The 19,835-nt window shown below is 34.0% G+C and overlaps 2 protein-coding genes across 2 annotated transcripts; one reads left to right on the forward strand and one right to left on the reverse strand.

The window, feature by feature from the left end:
- Positions 1–742: 742 nt before the first annotated feature.
- On the reverse strand, positions 743–8,696 carry LOC21399543 (RNA polymerase I-specific transcription initiation factor RRN3). Its single transcript, XM_010090409.2, has 15 exons — positions 8,417–8,696; positions 7,826–7,909; positions 7,566–7,637; positions 7,409–7,480; positions 7,086–7,322; positions 6,033–6,143; positions 5,813–5,926; positions 4,312–4,434; positions 4,156–4,224; positions 3,928–4,034; positions 2,900–2,983; positions 2,724–2,811; positions 2,166–2,282; positions 1,598–1,782; positions 743–1,288 (listed from the first exon to the last, which is right to left on the reverse strand). Exons 1-15 carry the CDS (start codon positions 8,528–8,530, stop codon positions 1,015–1,017), a joined length of 1,851 nt encoding a protein of 616 aa, XP_010088711.1. The 5' UTR covers positions 8,531–8,696; the 3' UTR covers positions 743–1,014.
- A 6,267-nt stretch (positions 8,697–14,963) lies between these two features.
- On the forward strand, positions 14,964–18,606 carry LOC21399544 (endoglucanase 25). Its single transcript, XM_010090410.2, has 6 exons — positions 14,964–15,545; positions 16,098–16,408; positions 16,653–17,114; positions 17,313–17,448; positions 17,539–17,711; positions 17,821–18,606. The coding sequence occupies exons 1-6, from the start codon at positions 15,161–15,163 to the stop codon at positions 18,220–18,222; spliced, it is 1,869 nt and encodes a 622-aa protein (XP_010088712.1). The 5' UTR covers positions 14,964–15,160; the 3' UTR covers positions 18,223–18,606.
- Positions 18,607–19,835: the final 1,229 nt, after the last annotated feature.

Here is a 19,835-nt window from a genome sequence, read left to right on the forward strand (position 1 = left end):
GGGCATTGTTGATCATATTTTAGCGATACATTGGATAAACAAGTTGTGATTTCCAGCAACTCTGTAAAATACATGCCCAGCGGTCAACTTGGCATACTTGTCAACCATAATTGCATGATTCAACTTAGTGAAATGGAACATTTCATAACGAAATAAAAATAATAATAATAATCTTGACAAATATTCTTAAAAGTACATGGGTCAAGACTTTTATCTTTTATTCTTGATTTATAACATTTATAATCAAATACTTATACTAACAAAAAAATATTTATCAAGAATAAGAGATTGCGCTCTCAAGAGTAAATTTTCCATTTTTTCAAAAAAAAAAAAATTTAATCAATCTTCAATTGTACTACATGTCAATTTTGAGACACGTTATGACACGATCCCGCACAGTCTCTCACATGTCAATCTCGAATTTAAAGAAACCTCCGAATTAAAACGTGAGAAATTACTGGAGATCAATAAACGACCCGCCTAACAAGGATAATCCATATCCTGAATGCTCTGCAAATTTTTTACTTGTCCAATGTGAAGAGGTTATTCTCCATGGCACCCTTGACTGTCGTTTTTATTTTCTATTTGATTATTGTCATTTGTCAAGGAGATTAAAAAATAAATAAAAAATTAAAAACAAACTAGATGGAATGGAACCAGTCTGATACTATAATATGGTCAAAACTTTGACTATTACTTCACTGTTCTTTTGTGGGTAGAAATTGTGTGAATTTTATCTAGATGACCAGATTCTAAAAATCTGCTTTTGATTAAAATAAATTAAAAAGGGATACATGAGACGTGATTTTCATATGTTACAATACAATGATACAAAAGACCAAGAAAACTAGAGGCCAAACTAACGCCCCAGGCACTTTTAACACCATTTGCCTAGAATCATGCTACCACCCGACTTTTGGCCAGCATAACAACAGTCTTCCACAAAAACAATGACATAGAAGATCTACTTCTGCTAACTTCCATGCAAAGAATGTTAGAGAGAAGGTTTCGGACTCACAAAGACTCGGGACTTGTGGACGGTCTGATTCTTGAGGGCATGCGCAAGGGTTCTTTCAATGCGGCCCCAAACCGGTGCTTTAATGAGTCCTTCGGTGTAATGGACATTTGGTTCATTGCAGAGTCAAACTCATCGAGATCAAAATCTTCACGACTTTTTGTGTTCCCACCCAAGGGTGCCTCGTCAACTTCTTCATCGCTGCCTTCTTCTTGGCCATCATCATAAGTAGGTCTGACCATCGACCAGTAAACGTAGTAGGGTCGGATGAAACTTCATATAGGGATGAACAAAAATAGTGTCAGTGGGTTATTTAAAATCCGCTTGAACATAAAGTTCCAACAGTACTTAAAAAAATTATTCAATCACTTTTCTAAAATAAGCTGCCACAATTTCCAGGACCAAGAACTACTGTTTCGATATGTACAAGCGACGCATAGGCAGCAAAATTAATACAATTACTGACCAAAAACCACTTTTTCGCACCCTAGTGGGGTCCTTTCCATATATACAAATGTAATTATTGACAAGAAGGAAAAAAGAAATTCACTCTATAATTAAAGCAAAGGAAAGAAAAGATACCTGTCACATCTTTTCAGCAAACATGGGTCAAATGGGAAGAACATGTCGAGCCTTTCCATTCCACCAAAACCTTTAGAGAGTTCGGATTCCAGGTAGTCATCAAAATTGAATCGCTCAGATGTAATGAACAAACCTGCTGCTTTTGATTGTCGTAGAAACTCCGTTACTATCGAAGGGAGGCAAACCTTTTTCAGAAAGTTAAACAAAAAATATCATTGTTAGACGCCATAACTTGAAAGAATTAATGTTCAACTGGAGATTTAGCAACTTTCATATGCATGTCCGAAAGATAGAAAGAAGTGTTCACGTATTTGTAAGAAAATTTTCTTACAAGTTGAGGGATTTAATAAATCTGGATATACCAATAGATTAGGTTGTCAGATGAATGATCCTATTAGATAACTATTCAAATAAAACAAAACGTCATTACTCATTCATCTTGTAAATGCCATATTGCAAACACAAAGCATCTTCCGCATATGGGTGAGCCTCTAATACAATTCCTTAAATGGATCTCCATGCAAAATGCAAATAAAAGGATCCTCAATTGCCTGAACCAACTCCTTACCTTCAGGGGGCTCAATTTATGTGACAAAATTAAGTTTATAGGCATGAGAAGCTGTGATTTGAACCAAGGAACACCCATGATTGATCTCATACGGAAGCACAGTGCATACATGATGGCCTGGAAACGGAAAAAATAAGCATCAAAAAAGATGTTTTAAGATACTCATAAAAAAACACTTTAAAAACATATATAAGGATGAACTTGGAAGGTAAATCTCCTAGTAAAGAAGAACCCTATATATGAGAAATATATTCCAAACGTTCAGTAGTACAGTAAGCCAACTTATAGTACAATGTTAGTACAACTGTACAAGTACAAAAACAAATATAGAAAATCAGAGAGAAAAGAATTAACTACGACATATTCTAAGGCAAAGTATACTACACGTCATAAAAACCATATCCGCTCTTCTCAATGTCGATTGACAAAAAATAATGATCATAGTATAAATAAATCCAGGGACGAGGGCATATTGCATGATGATACCAAGACGTAAAAAAAAGTTTTTAAGAATCACTGCTCTTAACAAGAGCCTCAAGGTAAGAATAGAAAATGCACCTGGCATCCAGAGTAGAAAATTCTATGAGCTTTTGGGTTTATTTCACCTTCTTGAATCGTACAATAATCCAAACACCAATCCACCAACCTGAAATCAGATTCGCACACCTTAATCAGCATTTGTCTTACCCTAATTACTAATTTTCTTTTATCTTGAATTTAGTTTCCTTGACAACCTTTTCAACGTATCTGCAATCAAAGAGGTCGATAGGAACTTTCCACGAGACAAATAACTAGCAAGATAAGCAACGGCACTCATCCTGCATAAAAACAATACATGAAATCAGTACAAACAACCACCTCCCTGAACTTTATCTTTTTATCAATAGATGAAAAATCAACTCAATACAACTTACGAAAGCATAGACAACCCTGGGAAAAAAGGGAAAAACAAAACAAAACAGACGTATTAAGTTACTTTTTCTTTTTATCAATAGATGAAAAATCAACTCAATACAACTTAGGAAAGCATAGACAACCCTGGGAAAAAAGGGAAAAAAAACAAAAAAACAAAACAAAACAAAACAGACGTATTAAGTTACTTGGTAAGAAATTAGCTGCTTACAAAACCATTAGTTGATGGAATCATATTTTTTAACTTGCAAGAAACACTTACAACATATACTTTAAAATTTCAGCGAATTCTATGACCACAGCCAAATAATTCGATGAAAATTGGAGACGTGGAAGGACAAAGCACGTAGATGGTCTTTTCTTCACGCAAAAAATACTTTACTAGGAAACTCAAGTACAACATGTTAAAGAAGTGATAAAGAAGTGCAAAAACAAACGATCCAAATAATTTTTGAAGAGCAAAAAATAGAGACAAAATTGTTTGTCATCCCAAATCTTCATCATTGTCAAGGAGAATTCTGCATAAGAATCTTACTTTACATGTTCCACAACCAACATTACATATTGTCACATTCATAAGGTATACCTTAAACCATTTTAAAAATGTTCCTCAACCAAGCAATCAACTCTAATGACTGCAAAATAAGTCCCACATATCACAAGAGCATCTAATATTTATAGTAAAAAAAAAACTAAACGAAAAAGAAAAAGAGGACACTGAAATAGAATATAACATCAAAAGCCAAAGTGTAACAGGGGATTCAACAGTCAGAGTTGTTGAAATAAAAAGAAAACAACTACCCATCAGAAAGAGGCTAATAATAACTACGAGCATGCTTCAGCTAAATACCTCAAAAGTGGTGGGTGGGAATTAGAAATAAAAGTATCCCCAAGCATATTTGCAAATCTGACACCACAGTTTTCCGGATCCAAAGCACATGCATAGAACATTACAAACTACACAACAAAGCAAAAACAATGCATTTGCTTTTAGTATAGGTTAATATTGTAAATCAGAACTTGAATATGCAGAAAAAACAAATAATGTAGGCAAATAAAAACAGCAGAGGCATAAAACCTGGGAAAACTTCGACTTATATGCAGTCAGAACGGTCTTCTGAAATGGTTGGAGAAGAGTCTCAAAGACCTAGCCACCGAATAAACTAACATGAGAAAATTTGAGTTTCGAGCATGTTTAGGAGAAGAAAAAAATTGGAGATCATCCAAAAGATACCTCAACTAAACGACGACCAACTTCACAGGATTCAAGATGCTCAAATATCAACACCATCAAGCTATCCAATTTCCGAGCAAATAGATTTCCCACCAAACTTTTCCGGCTAAGTTCTCTTGGAAGCTGTATGAAATAACTTTGCAGAGCATTAGTTTACAACAGCAGAAGTAAACTGCCATAACTACTTAACAAGATACAATAAATAAACCAAAAAAATAATTGTAGGAGCAAAATGGGTAATCACACATTTGAAACGAAATATCATAAAAACGTTTTTTTTTTCTCCTCTTTTGGCAGGAATTAATTCTGTTCTTTATTGAACATATTTGCATGATCCTTCAAAATTGTCACGAAGTATATATAATGGTATGTGTGTGTGCGCGCATACATTACAAACATGTGGGTGTACGAGCACATAAACACACACAGATATTTATGTGTACGTAATGTATGCCATCTCCTTGAAAAATGTTAGTGACCTCACTTTTCATCAACCATGGAGGAACTAAATTCCTACAGCAAAATCTCATCAAACCTAAACCAAACACCATAAACAAAGTAAAGTAAGACCAAAATAAAAAAGAGAAAACAACATTTCAGAGTGGTTGGACTCAATCAGGATTAGGCCTACTTCCACTATGGTTTCTGAGATCATATTAAGTTATTAACAATTAGAATGTTGGGTGTTTCAGAGAAGAGACTAAATTTTTGAAGTAGAATATGAAATCTTTTCTCAGAAAAACTTATGAGTGAAATTTTGAAACTGAGGGTGTAATTACATAAAGTCAATAATAGATCAACAACAATAGTGGATGTAAGCTTCATTGAGCCAAACCACTCTAAAACTTCCATGTTTTTTTTTTTTTTACTTGGATTTTCATTTTAAGTTTATTTTGTTAGTTTGTATCATGCTTAATCAGATTTCACTTTAGAAGTTTGGTTCCTCCAAGTTGACAAAAACCAACATCAAAACAAATAATATTACTGTTGCTACAGTATGCAAAGATACTCAGATATCAAAATGTTGAAACTTTCAAGGCCGAGTCTTTAAAGCATTTGGAAGGTGGGTAAAAAAGTCAAAACAAAGTGAACCAAATCAACCAATAACAGAAGCTCAATGGTAGTTGCTACGCCATACAACAAACTGTTAGTTATCTAGAAGTCGACAAATAACATGATACAAGGGAAAATGACAAAGAAGTGCAAAAACAAAAAAACACACACAAAAAAAACTGTAGAAACGAGAGAGTAGATATACACAAATTCTTCAGTTGATTACATCTCATTTCTAAATAAAAACTCAGAGATTTAAGAATTTGCATTTCCAGAGAAGTAAAGGGCCTAAGCTATTACTCTATTAACTACATGATAAAAATTACAAAATTAAGCACCTAACGTTTATTACTATACTAATACTATAATACTTTTTTTGTTCAGGTGAGGAACCCAACTTTAAATGAAATTACCAATTTATAACTGAGTGGAAACCAATAAAGCATACCTCACCACCATCCATCAATTCATCATCTATATCCTCATCGACGTCTTCAAGCTCCATACTAAAAATTCCTTTGGCAGATTCATCTTGTAAGATATCATCCCACCCAATCTCCACCTGTAAAAAGTTCAACACATAACCATATCAGGCAGAATCATCTTTAATCCTCTCAACGAGAAGTTTTTTATTTTTTCAAGAGAGACAGAGAAGAAGACAATCTTACATCCAAATCTAGCAACAAATCCACCAACCCTGAAAGCATCGCGCTCCCAACAAGTTCACCAAAAATACCACTTTCTAATTTCAACATATTTTCCACATAAATAACAAGAATCTGCAGTAGAAAATAGATATATTTAGATAAACCCACAAAAATATCAATTCGACTTCAAGAGGAAAAAAAACAATTTTAATCCACTAGAGAGTCTCAGGGGAAAAAATGAAATTTTTCAGAAGCAACAATCAAAATCCAGTTGTTGAAACAATATTGACGAATATACTTGCAAATTTAAGCTTACCTTATATTAGTCCTAGAAAACAGTAAACGCCCCTCACAGTTCAAGGTTTTTATTAAGTGCTGCCATAATCACAAACTAAACGATTCTTATCCCACATCTACCACAAGAATAAGGTCTTAAATCCCCAAGCACAACCACACATTTACTACAAGATATAAGGTTTTAAATTCCCATGCTCAAAAAAAAAGAATGTTACAAAATAAAACCCAGTCCCTGACAAGATGCAAACAACAGACTACTAAATTATATACGGTCAACAATAGGCACCATAAGTTACATCTAAACTAGCAATGCCAAAACAAATGATCCACAATTTCCCACTGTTTTTTACATAAAACATTCCACCCTGGGGAGATTGAGCGAAATCAGAAACAGTTTCCTCCTTTGCATGAAATCGTGAGTATTCAGTTCATCAAGAAAAATAAAACAACAAAACACTTGAACTTCAGAAGGAATAGCGGTTTTCCAAATGATATCAAAATAGACAAAGTGACAGAATCGGAACCATCCACCCAAAAAGAAAAAAGATTTAATGGAAAAGAATCTCAGGCTATCTAACACCCACACCCTCCTATCTTGAATCCTGCCCAAAAGTTGAAAACCCTCCAAGACCAAAACTGACTCTGAAACCTCCACTGCCTACCTTACTCATATAACTTTAACAATCCAAAAATAAACATTCAAGAACACATGCATTAAACAGTGCTGTAACCGGGCAAAAATAAATAAAGTCAATGTGAAGAACCAATTAAACTCACAATTTCCTTAGAACAGTAGTGTGGCTTTCTCTGTATTATTATTGGTAACAATCTCATGGGAGAAAGGGGCACCAAATCAGCTAGAACTTTGAGAGATGAATGCACACGAGATAGAACTTGGTCCTTTCTAGCAATACCTCGTGGTTGCTTCAGCATATCTGTGAAATAATTTGGGGGCGTGAAATTGCCCACAAGCATGTCCAAACACGAATCTATATATGTTCCATTTGACGCAGCCTGCAATGTTGCAAAGAGGAAACAATATGAATGATCGGTCCAAGCCATTCTTCAAACAGTAGAAACATTGAAGAAACCCCACATACCAAGGAAATGATAAGTTCAAGCAACGCATCCATTACATCCGGCCTGTAATTCCACATGTTCATGGAAAATATCTGGACAACATTTGCTCAGCATAATCAGTATTCACCGCCTAACAGAAGAATAGCCAAAACTAGAAAACTCCACTTATTAACTTACTGAAGAAAGAAGTGACTCGTGTAGAACACTATCAATATATGAAACTGCCCCGGACAATGCCTTCAAACTTGTCTACAGACCACAGATAAACAAACAAGAAATCAAATCAGCAAAATGAACTACTAAGTTTTTCACAGAAACGTCTATACCATGCTAAAGAAGAAAGCGAAATACAGAAAAAGAAAAAGAAAAAAGATGACATTAAATTCATTAAAGGACTAAAGGTAACAAAACAACTAAGTTTTAGATAAAGAACTCACCACAAGCAGAGCCACTTCATCAGGGGCAAGAGGTCCCCTGTGGTGCATAACTGCAACAAGCTCGTTGTACTTGTCACTATCACCCTATACCAACACGAAAAAAAAAAAAAAAAGCTCTTACTGTCAGTATCAGTTCTCATAAGCTTCAGGTCAATGAACATTCTGATTATCAGACCCTTAATTTGGCATAAAACGGCATCAACTAAGTCCCATTTTCCACTTCAACCCATATAAGGTGATACACATCAGATAAATTCTAAGAAAAAACATGGGATTCACAAGTTTGATTCAAACATTAATAATCTCCACAAAGATTCCATTGTCATAGTAAGGTCCTGAGTCAGAAAAAGCCTAGAATATTCTATCAGAAAGAAACCACAAAAATTCCCAAAAAAAATAAGGCACCAAAAAAAATTCTCTAAAACAATTTATTTACTAATTCAAGTAATCCTAGAGAGAGAATAGTCTGAGAAGCTAGAGAGAGAATCTCAAAAGCTGATTTCCTGACCAATACTTAACGATATAAAGTTTAAGGATTTATGATTGAGCTCTGTTTCTACAAAAACAGAACTGAAGGTTTTGATTGATCACCATGGAAACGGAAGTGAGGGCATCTCTGACGTGATAGACCAAGTCGTAATCGGTGAAATCGGCATCGTCGAGCTCATGAAAGCCCGCTTCTCCGTTCCTGAGCTCAACTCCCATGGCTTCCGACACTCCGATTCAGGCCACAACAGAAGAGAATGAGAGAACACACTTTCCTTTGAGGAAACGATGGCGGAGCTGCCAAACACCGTTTCCTCAAAGGGAGAGGGAGAAAGGTAGAGACAGGAAGAAAGAGAGAGAAAAGTAGAGAGAGAGAGAGAGCAAGAAAGAGAGAGAATGGTAGAGAGAGAGCAAGAACGAGAGAGAATGGTAGAGAGAGAGAGAGAGTTCTTCTTTGGTTTCTTTGCGCCGGCTGCTGCTGATGCGAGGGAAGAAGAAGAAACGAGGGTTTTAGGAGATACCTTTTATACCTATCCTCCAGGGACGAGCTTTTTGTTACGTCATTCCATTTTTACCCTTACTTAAATGTCATAATTACTTATTTTTTTGGCTGTCATACTTATTTAAACGCACTTTTATGTAGCCAAGTTTTGCCAAATAAGAGAATATAACAAATAGTATATTTTTAAAATTAAATTAAGTAAATAATAATTTTAAAATTATTTTAAATAAATAGTAAGTTAAATGAATTACTTATTATGTAAATGGTTTATTTACATGAGTAAAAATATTTTTTTTCATGTACATCTTTTTTTTATAACTAATAAAAATATTTTTTTCATGTAAATATAAATTTTTACCACACAAGTTTTTATTATTTGTCGTAATTATTTTTTCACGATAAATGATTCATTTATCACGTAAATTGTTATTTACTTTAAATAATTTTAAAATCTTTTATTTACCTCATTTAGTTTTAAAAATCTTCTATTTCCATTGCAAAAAATTTCTCCAGTTAAAGCTCACCCTTTAACAAAAATCTCGTCCCTATTTTCAAAGTGTAATGCAATATCACCTATATTTCTAGCAAAAAAAAAAAAAGGGTATTATCACCCATATAAAAAGCAAATTACTTTTTTTTGTTAATGAAGTTTTGAAAATTAGAAAAATAACCTTTTTAACTATTTTAGTGGTTAATAACGGAGTAATTTAGTGATTTATTACTAATTAATTTGGTGATTCTTTATTATTAATTAGTTATTAACCAAAATCACTTGGTAATTAATTGATTTCAAATTCATTAGTCATAAACCATTGTAAATTGATGATAAATCAGCTTATACCAATTGAATTTTGTAGAAAAAGGCCTTTTTCTAAAATAAAAATGCAAATATAATATACGGCCGTTAATTTAAAAAAAATAAAAAGTTCAGTCATTTATTAAATACATTTATTAAAAAACGGCCATTTGCTTAATCCATACTTTTTTTTACATGTAAGTGGCTCATGGTGCGTGATTTAGAGGTATTTTTTGTAGTGTTCTTATGTTTAAAATTAAAATCCATATTTTTTTAGGAGAAATTAAAATTCATTCAATAACTAAAAGCACTCGCTTGCTTAAGAGAGCCAATAATCAAAGGCAAAGAGTGAGTCCAAACATAATCAACAAAAAGCATAACGAGTTAAGAAGGCTCCGTTCATTTCACCGATTCAAGTTTAGAATTCAAATTTTGCTACAGTAAAAAACTTTCAGAAATAGTCACATCTAACTTTTTTATTACAGTAAAAAACTCTCATATAAAGTCATATCTCAACTCAAATCAGTGAACTAAACAGACCTGAAGTAAACGAAAATATTTTCATTTGAGTGCATTGAACGCATCAGTCTAGATAATATAGGAACTCTTATATAATATTATACAGAGGCTATGGATGATGTAGCTCGCAATGTTGAGAACTGTTTTCATGTATTGTTATATTAAGTTTTTTTTGCTACAGTTCATAAAAATTCAAATTCAATTTTTTTATTCCAATGTTTTTGGATTCAACTTGACTTGAAGTTAGTGTGCGATTTACCAAAACAACCTTTTCATCTTACCAAAAACCCCGGCTATTGTTTTATGAGAAAACTTGAAGAATGCCAAACGTTTTGCCACTCCTATTTGGAGTTTTCGTTTTTTCCGCTTGCTCCAACCGGTCAACAGTGATCACAAATTGGTTGACGGTCGCTGGCGTTGGTGGCCAATAGTAATCTTGTGGATTATCAGCAATAATCTACCATGTTATTTTCCTTTTCAACACAAATTTCTCAGGGAATTTCTCGGGGAATTTCTCAGGGCCTGGCCCTATTTTATACGGTTGGATCATGTGAAGGCCTACTAAGACCCAACAAGGCCTTGTTCTGGAAAAAAGGCCCAAAACAATTTTGGAGTGTCATAGAAATATGGACAGTTAAGTGAGAACTGACGAGAGCATTTTGGATGTCTTTGAAGTGTCGGCAAAGTTTGGTTTGGTCAAACATGAGAGGCCATCAATATTCAATTCAATTGATGGGAATGTGACGGTGGAAAAATACTCTCACTAACAGCAAAGTGCAGGCTGTATACCTTTTTTTAGTACATTTCATTTTCAATTATTTGTCTTAAAAATGCGGTTGACTAGGAGGAGATATATCGTATTGTTAAACATTATTAACTAACCTCGCTCATTTCACTCATTTGAGTTAAAATAATATAATTTGTTTCGTTAATTTGAATAATAATTTAAATTTTTATTACAGTATTTTTTCTCATAAAAATTTAAATTAATTTCTTTATTATAGTATCTTTTTCACATAAATTCACTTTTTTACTTATGTTTGTTTCACAACTCAAGTTGAGAACTTGAGTTGTGTATGTGAGAAAAAAATACTGTAGCAACAAAAAAATTAAATTTAAATTTTTATAAGAAAAAATATTGTAACAATAGAACTTGAGTTGTGAAAATAACAATTTTTAAACAAAACTATTGCAAAAACCATTTGTTCAAACTTGTGCAACAATCTTATTATTATTATTATTATTTTAAATAATCAACTTGTGTAACAATATTAACGAAATACATCCAAAAATCAAATAGAAATCGATTTATAGAGAATTATAATTGCTTGAAGTGAATTACAAATTCTCCCATTTGGGCTTCAACTCTCACTCACACATTCCATTAAGCATTTTCACGTACAAGTAATATAACAACTAACATAATGAATCTTCAAATGTTGAGCTTTTATCTTTAAGTGATTTGATAGATGGAAAATAATAAAGTGATTAAAAAGTCGAATATCTTCTAATAAAATTGATTTTTTGAAAATTAAATTAATTACTATGAGTGTTTGGAATTAAATTTTATATAGGGGATCAAAATCGAGTGAATTGAGTAATTAAAGCAATAAAAGTAAATTAATTTAACTATTAAAGTTAGAAAACAAGATCTAACAAAATAAGAAACTAAATATCGAAACTATGAGTGGAAATAACAATAATAATGGAGTTCTAGGGTTTTGATTTCGCTTCGCACTCTCTATGTATTCCAATTTAGTGGTTGCCAATTAATTTAACTCAAATTATTAATCTAAGGTTTCTAAATTAGTCTCACTACCTCTCCCCAACGTCAAGTAAGACAAAATGTGCAAATAAACAAGCCAATATCTCTATCTAGCTTGAGTATAAACACATTCATTAAGCTCAATCATTTAATGATTATCTAAACATTTAATCACCTTCAAATCTCACAATTGTCAAGATTCTCATAACCATTACATACGTGTTGATCACCTCACAGTCTCACAATAACATTAGATTGTGCTTTCCTATACCGATATTCGAACTAATCTCTTCCGAGCATCAACCCAAATATCAAAGAAACTAGTCCATTTTCTAATTAAACTAGAAGCATTAATTTCAAGAGAAACACAAATGATAGAGTCAATATTTTATTAACAACCAACTAAACATTCAAAACATAGTTCAAGTTAACCACACCAAGGCCCTAAATTTAGAGTTTAGTTACACATAATCAAGTCAATAATGAAAACAAACCATAAGAATCCAAACATCAAATCCATGGCTCAACACAAATCTCAAGAAAAAAATACACAAGTTCAAAGTAAGAAGAGAGAGAAAGAATGAAATTAGATGATGATGGAGGCTCCAAATCTTCAATTCCTTCTTCAATCTTTCTCTAAACTTTTAAAATTAAATTTTCCTTTTTGGTGTGATTTTTGAGGATCCCTAAGTCTGTCTAGTCTCCCCCTTGATTGAGTATTCCGTCATGTTTGGTAGAGGGATTCGTTCCCTGATTCGAATCATGATTCGTGATTCGCTACAATATTTTATCTCATAAAAAATACACGTAAATAGAAAATGATTCTAATCACATAATTATAATCCATGAACTAAACGGACATAAATTTCTTTTATACCTCCTTAAAATGTGTGCAAACGCAGCCTTATTAAGTCACTAGCACACATAAATTGGCTGCAGCGGGGAAAATCCCGTTGCAACATCGTCGGAGTGACTCTTGGGTTTCCTATATTCTACTGCATAAAACCCGCTGCAGCAACTTTATTATTTCATAGCTCCAGTGCTACGGCTGCGGCGGGAAACAACTGGGTGGAACCGCTATTGTATTCAACAACTTTATGTATAAATTCTGGCTGCAGCGAGAAAAAACTAGCTGTAGCCAAAATTTGTCCCTAGTAATAGCTCATTTTGAACCCTTTATTTTTTCGAGCACACAACCTACAAAACAAAACTAAACACAATGAGAACACAAGAAAGACACCGGAAACCAACAAAATTTACTAAGAATGGAATGTAAAATAATTCAAGCTATCAGAAAATAATGCTTAAATCTTATATAGAGCACTTAAAATTATTTATAAGCAATCGACTTAAAACTCATTAGTTTTTAATGAAACTCAGATAACATAATCATTTTCTGATATATATATAGTAAAAAGTAGTTACAGTTAGTCATTCCTTTCCACTTAATTCAACGCACATTTTTAGAGTCCGTTCGGTTCGCTAATTTGAGTTTTTAATTTGAGTAGATATGTGATGTTGTGTGAGAACTTTTTACTGTAACAAAAAAGTTAGATATGACTGTTTCTGAGAGTTTTTTACTGTAGTAAAACTCGAATTAATGAAAAAAACGAGACTTTAGTTAATTATAACTAATTACAAATTGGTACCATTCTATTATTCATTTTTCTATTAATTACTATTCATAGTTTTTACATTAGAATGTTTGTCAAAAAACTTTTTTTTTTTCCCTCTCTCATTAAATTATAGAAGATGATAGAGAAGGAGGAAGTTGATGGGTTCCATTTCAGTGTGGGTGGCGATATATGTGGGTCACTGTGGATCTTTTATTACAATTTCACCAGAAAAAGAGTGTAAGCCAAGAAAAGAACTAACCAACTGTTTATGTCTCACTGCCAGTGAATATATCACAAGATACAAAGAGAGAGAGAAAAAAAAGAAAAAAAAAAGAAAAAAAAAAGAAAAGAAAAGATTATATTAGAGATTAGACAGACTGTCACTGTCGATTAGCGGAGTGGTCTTTGTCATCAACCTAATTTAATTTATTTTCTTTTGCAAATAGACCACAAAACAAAGAGAAAAACTACAAAGAAAACGACAAACTCTTTTAGCTTAAGAGATTGAAAATAAAAAAAATAATCTCGCATTATTTAATCTATTAAGTCCTCATCAAGAATACACAAATTATTAAAAAGAATTCAAGAAAAACCCAAACCGATTCACATCACCAAAAATTATATTATTACTATATTTATTTTACCGATTTGAGTTTAAAATTTAAATTTTATTACAGTAAAAAGTTCTTAAAAACAATCACATCTAATTTTTTTACTGTAGTAAAAAGCTCTAACGTAAAGTCACATCTCAACTTAAATCAACGAACTAAACGAACCTAAAAATAATATAATAAAAATAATACATTTTCTTGAACCGGTTAAAATTTCAATAGATTCCATTAAATTTGCATACATAAGGCTTTTATTAAATGTAACAACATTAATAACCAAATAGACAAAAATTTGATTTCTCAAAAAACAAATTATAAAAACGTATTAAACAATTAAATAAACAACAAACGACACTATTAATAGTGTACTTCGGATTGCCATAAAAAAAGTGCTTGAATCTCTTAAAAAGCCATAAAATTTCTTTAAAAGAAAATTTTAATAGTGTAAGGTGAAAAAACATATCAATTATGAATTAACATATAATAGTTTTACTGAAAATTTTAAATTAATATTTTAATATAATTTTAATGTAACCTGAATTATCAGAATTAACTGTATTTTATTAATTTAAAACAAATAATTAATTATATGAAATTAAGAAAGTAGGAAGGCGTGACAACCATTATTGAGTCATATATTAATGTAGAGAGAGAAACTTAGAGAAAGAAAGTGCTACCCACCGTCAGATACACACTCACAAAAGCAACTGTTCCCAATTCCCATTCCACCACCCAATTATTTTATTCCTTTTCTCCTCTCAAATATTTTATAAATATTTCCCAACAATAATCAAATTTGTCATTTTTCCCGTTTACCCTCTTTTTCTTTACACATCACCCCCCTCATCTTCATATTCTTCACTCCCGACACTCCAACCGACACTTTCTTCTTTCCTCTTCTTCCATATCCCTCTCTCTCTCTCTCTCTCTCTCACAGATCTGGATCTCCTCTCTCTCTCTCTCTAAGCTCTTAGCACCATAAGAGCAAAGAAGCAGAAGAAGAAGAAGAGGAAGAAGAGATTCGCCATTGCTGAGCAACAATGAGCATGTACGGGCGGGATCCGTGGGGAGGCCCACTGGAGATAAACGCGGCGGACTCGGCGACGGACGACGACCGGAGCCGGAACCTCCAGGACTTCGACAGGGCGGCGCTGTCGTCTCGGCCGTTGGATGAGACGCAGCAGAGCTGGCTGCTGGGCCCCACGGGGGAGCAGAAGAAGAAGAAGTACGTTGATCTCGGATGCATCATCGTCAGCCGCAAGATCTTCATCTGGACCGTCGGGACTCTCGTCGTCTCCGCCTTGCTCGCCGGATTCATCACTCTCATCGTCAAGACCGTCCCTCGCCACAAGCACGGCCATGCTCCGCCGGATAACTACACTCTCGCTCTTCACAAAGCCCTAATGTTCTTCAACGCCCAGCGATGTATGTTACGCTCTCTCTCTTAATTTGTGTTTTGAATTTTTGAGTTAGGGATTTGGATCTGATGTTGATCTACTTCAATTTATCGAATCAAGTAGTGGATTTTTTTTTTTTTTTGGTTAATCTTAATCTGTGTGATAGAGATTTATACTAACAACGACTCTAGGATCGCAAAGGCCATTCATGGAAATAATTAGAGATCGAAAAGATTCCGAATTTCTTCCTTTTGTTTATTTATTATTTTTTGTTGTTGGTTCTTAATTAGTTTATAGTGACAGATAGACATCAATTTTGTAGTTGAATTTAGTTCTTGATAAATGGTTTAGTTCTTGCAGTAGTTTTGTTGTCTAAATTGGATTTATGCCTTGAATATAAAAAATAAAAATAAAAACAAAAAAAAATTGGGTTTCCTAATTTTGATCCTTTTAAGAATTGCAGCTGGGAAAGTGCCAAAAAATAGAAGACCACAATTGATTTTGGGTTTTTTTATTTTTATTTTTATTTTTATTTTTATTATTTGGGTTGTCTTAATTTTGATTCGTTCTAAAATTGCAGCTGGGAAACTGCCAAAGCATAACAATGTGTCATGGAGGGGAAACTCTTGCGTGCATGATGGAAAATCGGATTCCTCGACCCTTTTTAAGGATCTGTCTGGCGGGTTCTATGATGCCGGAGATGCGATCAAGTTCAACTTCCCTATGGCTTTCTCCATGACCATGTTGAGCTGGAGTGTCATCGAATACAGCGCCAAGTATGAGGCTGCTGGGGAACTCGACCACGCTAAGGATATTATCAAGTGGGGAGCTGACTACTTTCTCAAGTCGTTCAATCATACTGCCGATTCGATCGACAGGATTGCGGCACAGGTAGTGCATGGGTTTTGATTTGTTTGCACTTTGACATGACTTCCTCTGAGTGGTTTTTAACCATGTTGATTTTCTTGGTATTGTGAGTTACCTGTTCAAGTGAAAAAAGGTTGTTCAGAATTCTAATTTTTGCTAACTACTATTCAGCCAATGTTTTGGCTAATTGCTAATAATTAAAGGTTTCTTGTGTGGATCTACATGGGTTCTGTGCAGCTGATTTGTAGTTTTCTTCCCATTTTGATAGGTTGGTTCCGGGGATACTTCTGGAGGGAACGGCACCCCGAACGATCATTATTGCTGGATGCGTCCTGAGAATATTGACTATGAACGACCTGTGACTGAATGTCACAGTTGTTCCGACCTTGCTGCTGAAATGGCTGCGGCATTAGCTTCTGCATCCATCGTTTTCAAAGACAACAAGGCCTACTCGCAGAAACTTGTCCACGGTGCAAAGACACTCTTCAAGTTTTCAAGGGAAGAGAGAGGCAGATATAGTGCCGGTACTTCAGAGGCTGCAATATTCTATAACTCCACCACCTATTGGGATGAATTTTTATGGGGAGGAACTTGGTTGTACTATGCCACGGGCAACAACTCATATCTTCAGCTTGTCACAACTCCTGGCCTTGCCAAGCATGCCGGCGCCTTTTGGGGAGGCCCTGATTACGGTGTATTAAGCTGGGACAACAAGCTTACCGGTGCTCAGGTATGTTAAATTCCAAGTGTCTTGATGATATTTTGTTTTGTTTTGATTTATTATATTTTTTATTTTTATATAATAAAAATACATAGTATTTTTTCACTTTTGGTCTAAAGTGTGGTCGCTTATGTTGCCATTACACAGAATTGCTTGATGATATTTTGTTTTGTTTTGATTTATTATATATTTTTTATTTTTATATAGGTACTTCTGAGTCGTCTAAGATTATTCTTGAGCCCTGGTTATCCATATGAAGAAATTTTGAGGACGTTCCACAACCAGACAAGCATAATCATGTGTTCTTATCTACCAATTTTCACTAGCTTTAACAGAACCAGAGGTACAGTTTATTTTATGGTTAATTGACGTTTGTTTAGGCACTCAAAAGTTCCAATGTGGTTGGTACTGATATCTTAGCGGTTTCTTCCAGGAGGCTTAATCCAGTTGAATCATGGAAGACCTCAGCCTCTTCAGTATGTAGTCAATGCAGCTTTTCTGGCGACCCTCTTCAGTGATTATCTTGAGGCTGCAGATACACCTGGATGGTATTGTGGACCCAATTTCTATTCTACCGATGTACTGCGTGATTTTGCTAAGACCCAGGTATGCATACTTAATTTTCTGTACCAGTTCTATTTTTACTTACTACTAGAAGATGATATTTGGAAACAATTAAAATTGACTTTGTGTTTTTACTTTGTCTTTTTGGCAGATTAATTACATCCTTGGCAATAACCCTCGGAAAATGAGTTATATAGTTGGTTTTGGTAATCATTACCCAAAACATGTCCACCACAGAGGTGCTTCTATCCCCAAGAACAAGATCAAGTATAACTGCAAAGGAGGTTGGCATTGGAGGGACACTAAGAATCCAAACCCTAATGTGATTGTTGGAGCTATGGTTGCCGGTCCTGATAAGCACGATGGTTTCCATGATGTTCGTACTAATTACAATTACACGGAACCAACTCTTGCAGGCAATGCGGGTTTGGTCGCAGCACTCATTGCATTGTCTGGTGAAAAGAATGCTGGGATTGATAAGAACACTATTTTCTCGGCAGTTCCCCCAATGTTCCCGACTCCACCGCCACCTCCAGCGCCATGGAAACCATGAGATGCTACAGCAGTCCTCGTATTGTTAAGAATGTTGTGTGACTTAATGGTTAGATGATTTTGTTGCGGTGGTAGTCTTTGGGACTCAAATCACCTTGACCGTAAAGGGCAGTGTAAAGATCAAAACATGAAAAAAAAGGAAAAGATACTGATGGATATGTCTCATGCAGATTGTCGGGTTGGGGCCAAGCTAGAGTCTGATGAACTGGCATTAGGATTTCTGCGAGTCTCTTAATGGATTTTGTGATAAATACAGTATATATGTATGAAAACTTAAAAAAACAATCATGTATTCTTTGGAACACTGGAATCAAACAGTTTTAAATTGTTGACTAATAAATTTCAGTTAATACTCTGTGGCAACCTGTTCTTTGGTTGTTTTTCATTCTCTATCCACTGCGGTTGTGTATTTGCATTGCAATTGATTTATCTTGTTTCCTTCATACTCACAGTATTTTACTTTGAAGTATATAAACCTTTGTTGTACTAATATTTTTGGTAGCAAAGTTCATTTTGAATTTTTGAGTGAATATTTGTGGCGGAACTAGACTAGCAAATCCACAGTTTGATTGAAATGGTAAGTTCTTTTCCTCTTGATCAAAATTAGAGCTTTTTCCTTTTTCTTTCTTGTAACGTGCAAACTATGTATGTTACGTATACGGCGCAGTCATTCTTGATAGCTGGGATTTTTTTTTTTTTTTTCAACTTTCTCTCTCTCTCCTCCCAGATGCGGATCTCCCCTCTCTCTCTTTAAGCTCTCAGCTCCAGTAGAGCGAAGAAGAAGAAGATATTTGCCATTGCTGAGCAACAATGAGCATGTGCAGACGGGATCCGTTGGGTCTTGTTTGTTGGATCCTTAATCTAATATTAGGTTTATATGTGAATAATTATGTGTTGCAGGTTGTCATATAAGATTAAGTCTAATTAAAAGTGATCTACTAAGGTTTGAGTATTTTGGACTTTAATGTATCTAATAGGGTGTGGACCTTTAATGTGTGACGCCCCTCCTATGAGGCCGCCACTGTAACTTAAACTTTAACTTGTACTTACTGGGGTTTCTTAAAATATGCGGAACATTTTTTTTTTTTTTTTTATATAAGAAGGAATACTTTCATAATTTGTAACAATAATTTCAAATAAGTGAATCACTAAATTTCTTAAAGCTTTTCTTAATTTTAGTTAAGATAAAACCTTTTAGGAATATCCTTCAAATGGAATAGCATTTGAACTCTTGTTTTAAATACTCTTTAAAAGCTTTTCTAAAACTAGTCATTTCAATCGGCCATCTCATTTGACTTTAAAACGGATTTCGTGAGAAATCTTAAATTCAAGTACATCTTAAAGTCCTTCTAAAATTACTCATTTAAATCGTCATGTTTAAAATTCATTTATTTGTTGCATGTACTGTTGCAACGTTCTAAAACTTAAATACTCAGAACTAGGGTTGTTACCTACAACCTTGGTTTTCTTAGCATACATATGTACGTATACTTTTTAAACATACATACTTGAAACCTTTGAATCATATAGACATATACATAATTTTTCTTAAACTTACTGCGGAAAATAACTGCGTGAGCGGTATCCATTCCCATCTCTACCATTCGTCACCGC

This window comes from Morus notabilis, unplaced genomic scaffold (genome assembly GCF_000414095.1).
Source record: "Morus notabilis unplaced genomic scaffold, ASM41409v2 Scaffold1225, whole genome shotgun sequence".
Classification (NCBI taxonomy): domain Eukaryota; kingdom Viridiplantae; phylum Streptophyta; class Magnoliopsida; order Rosales; family Moraceae; genus Morus; species Morus notabilis.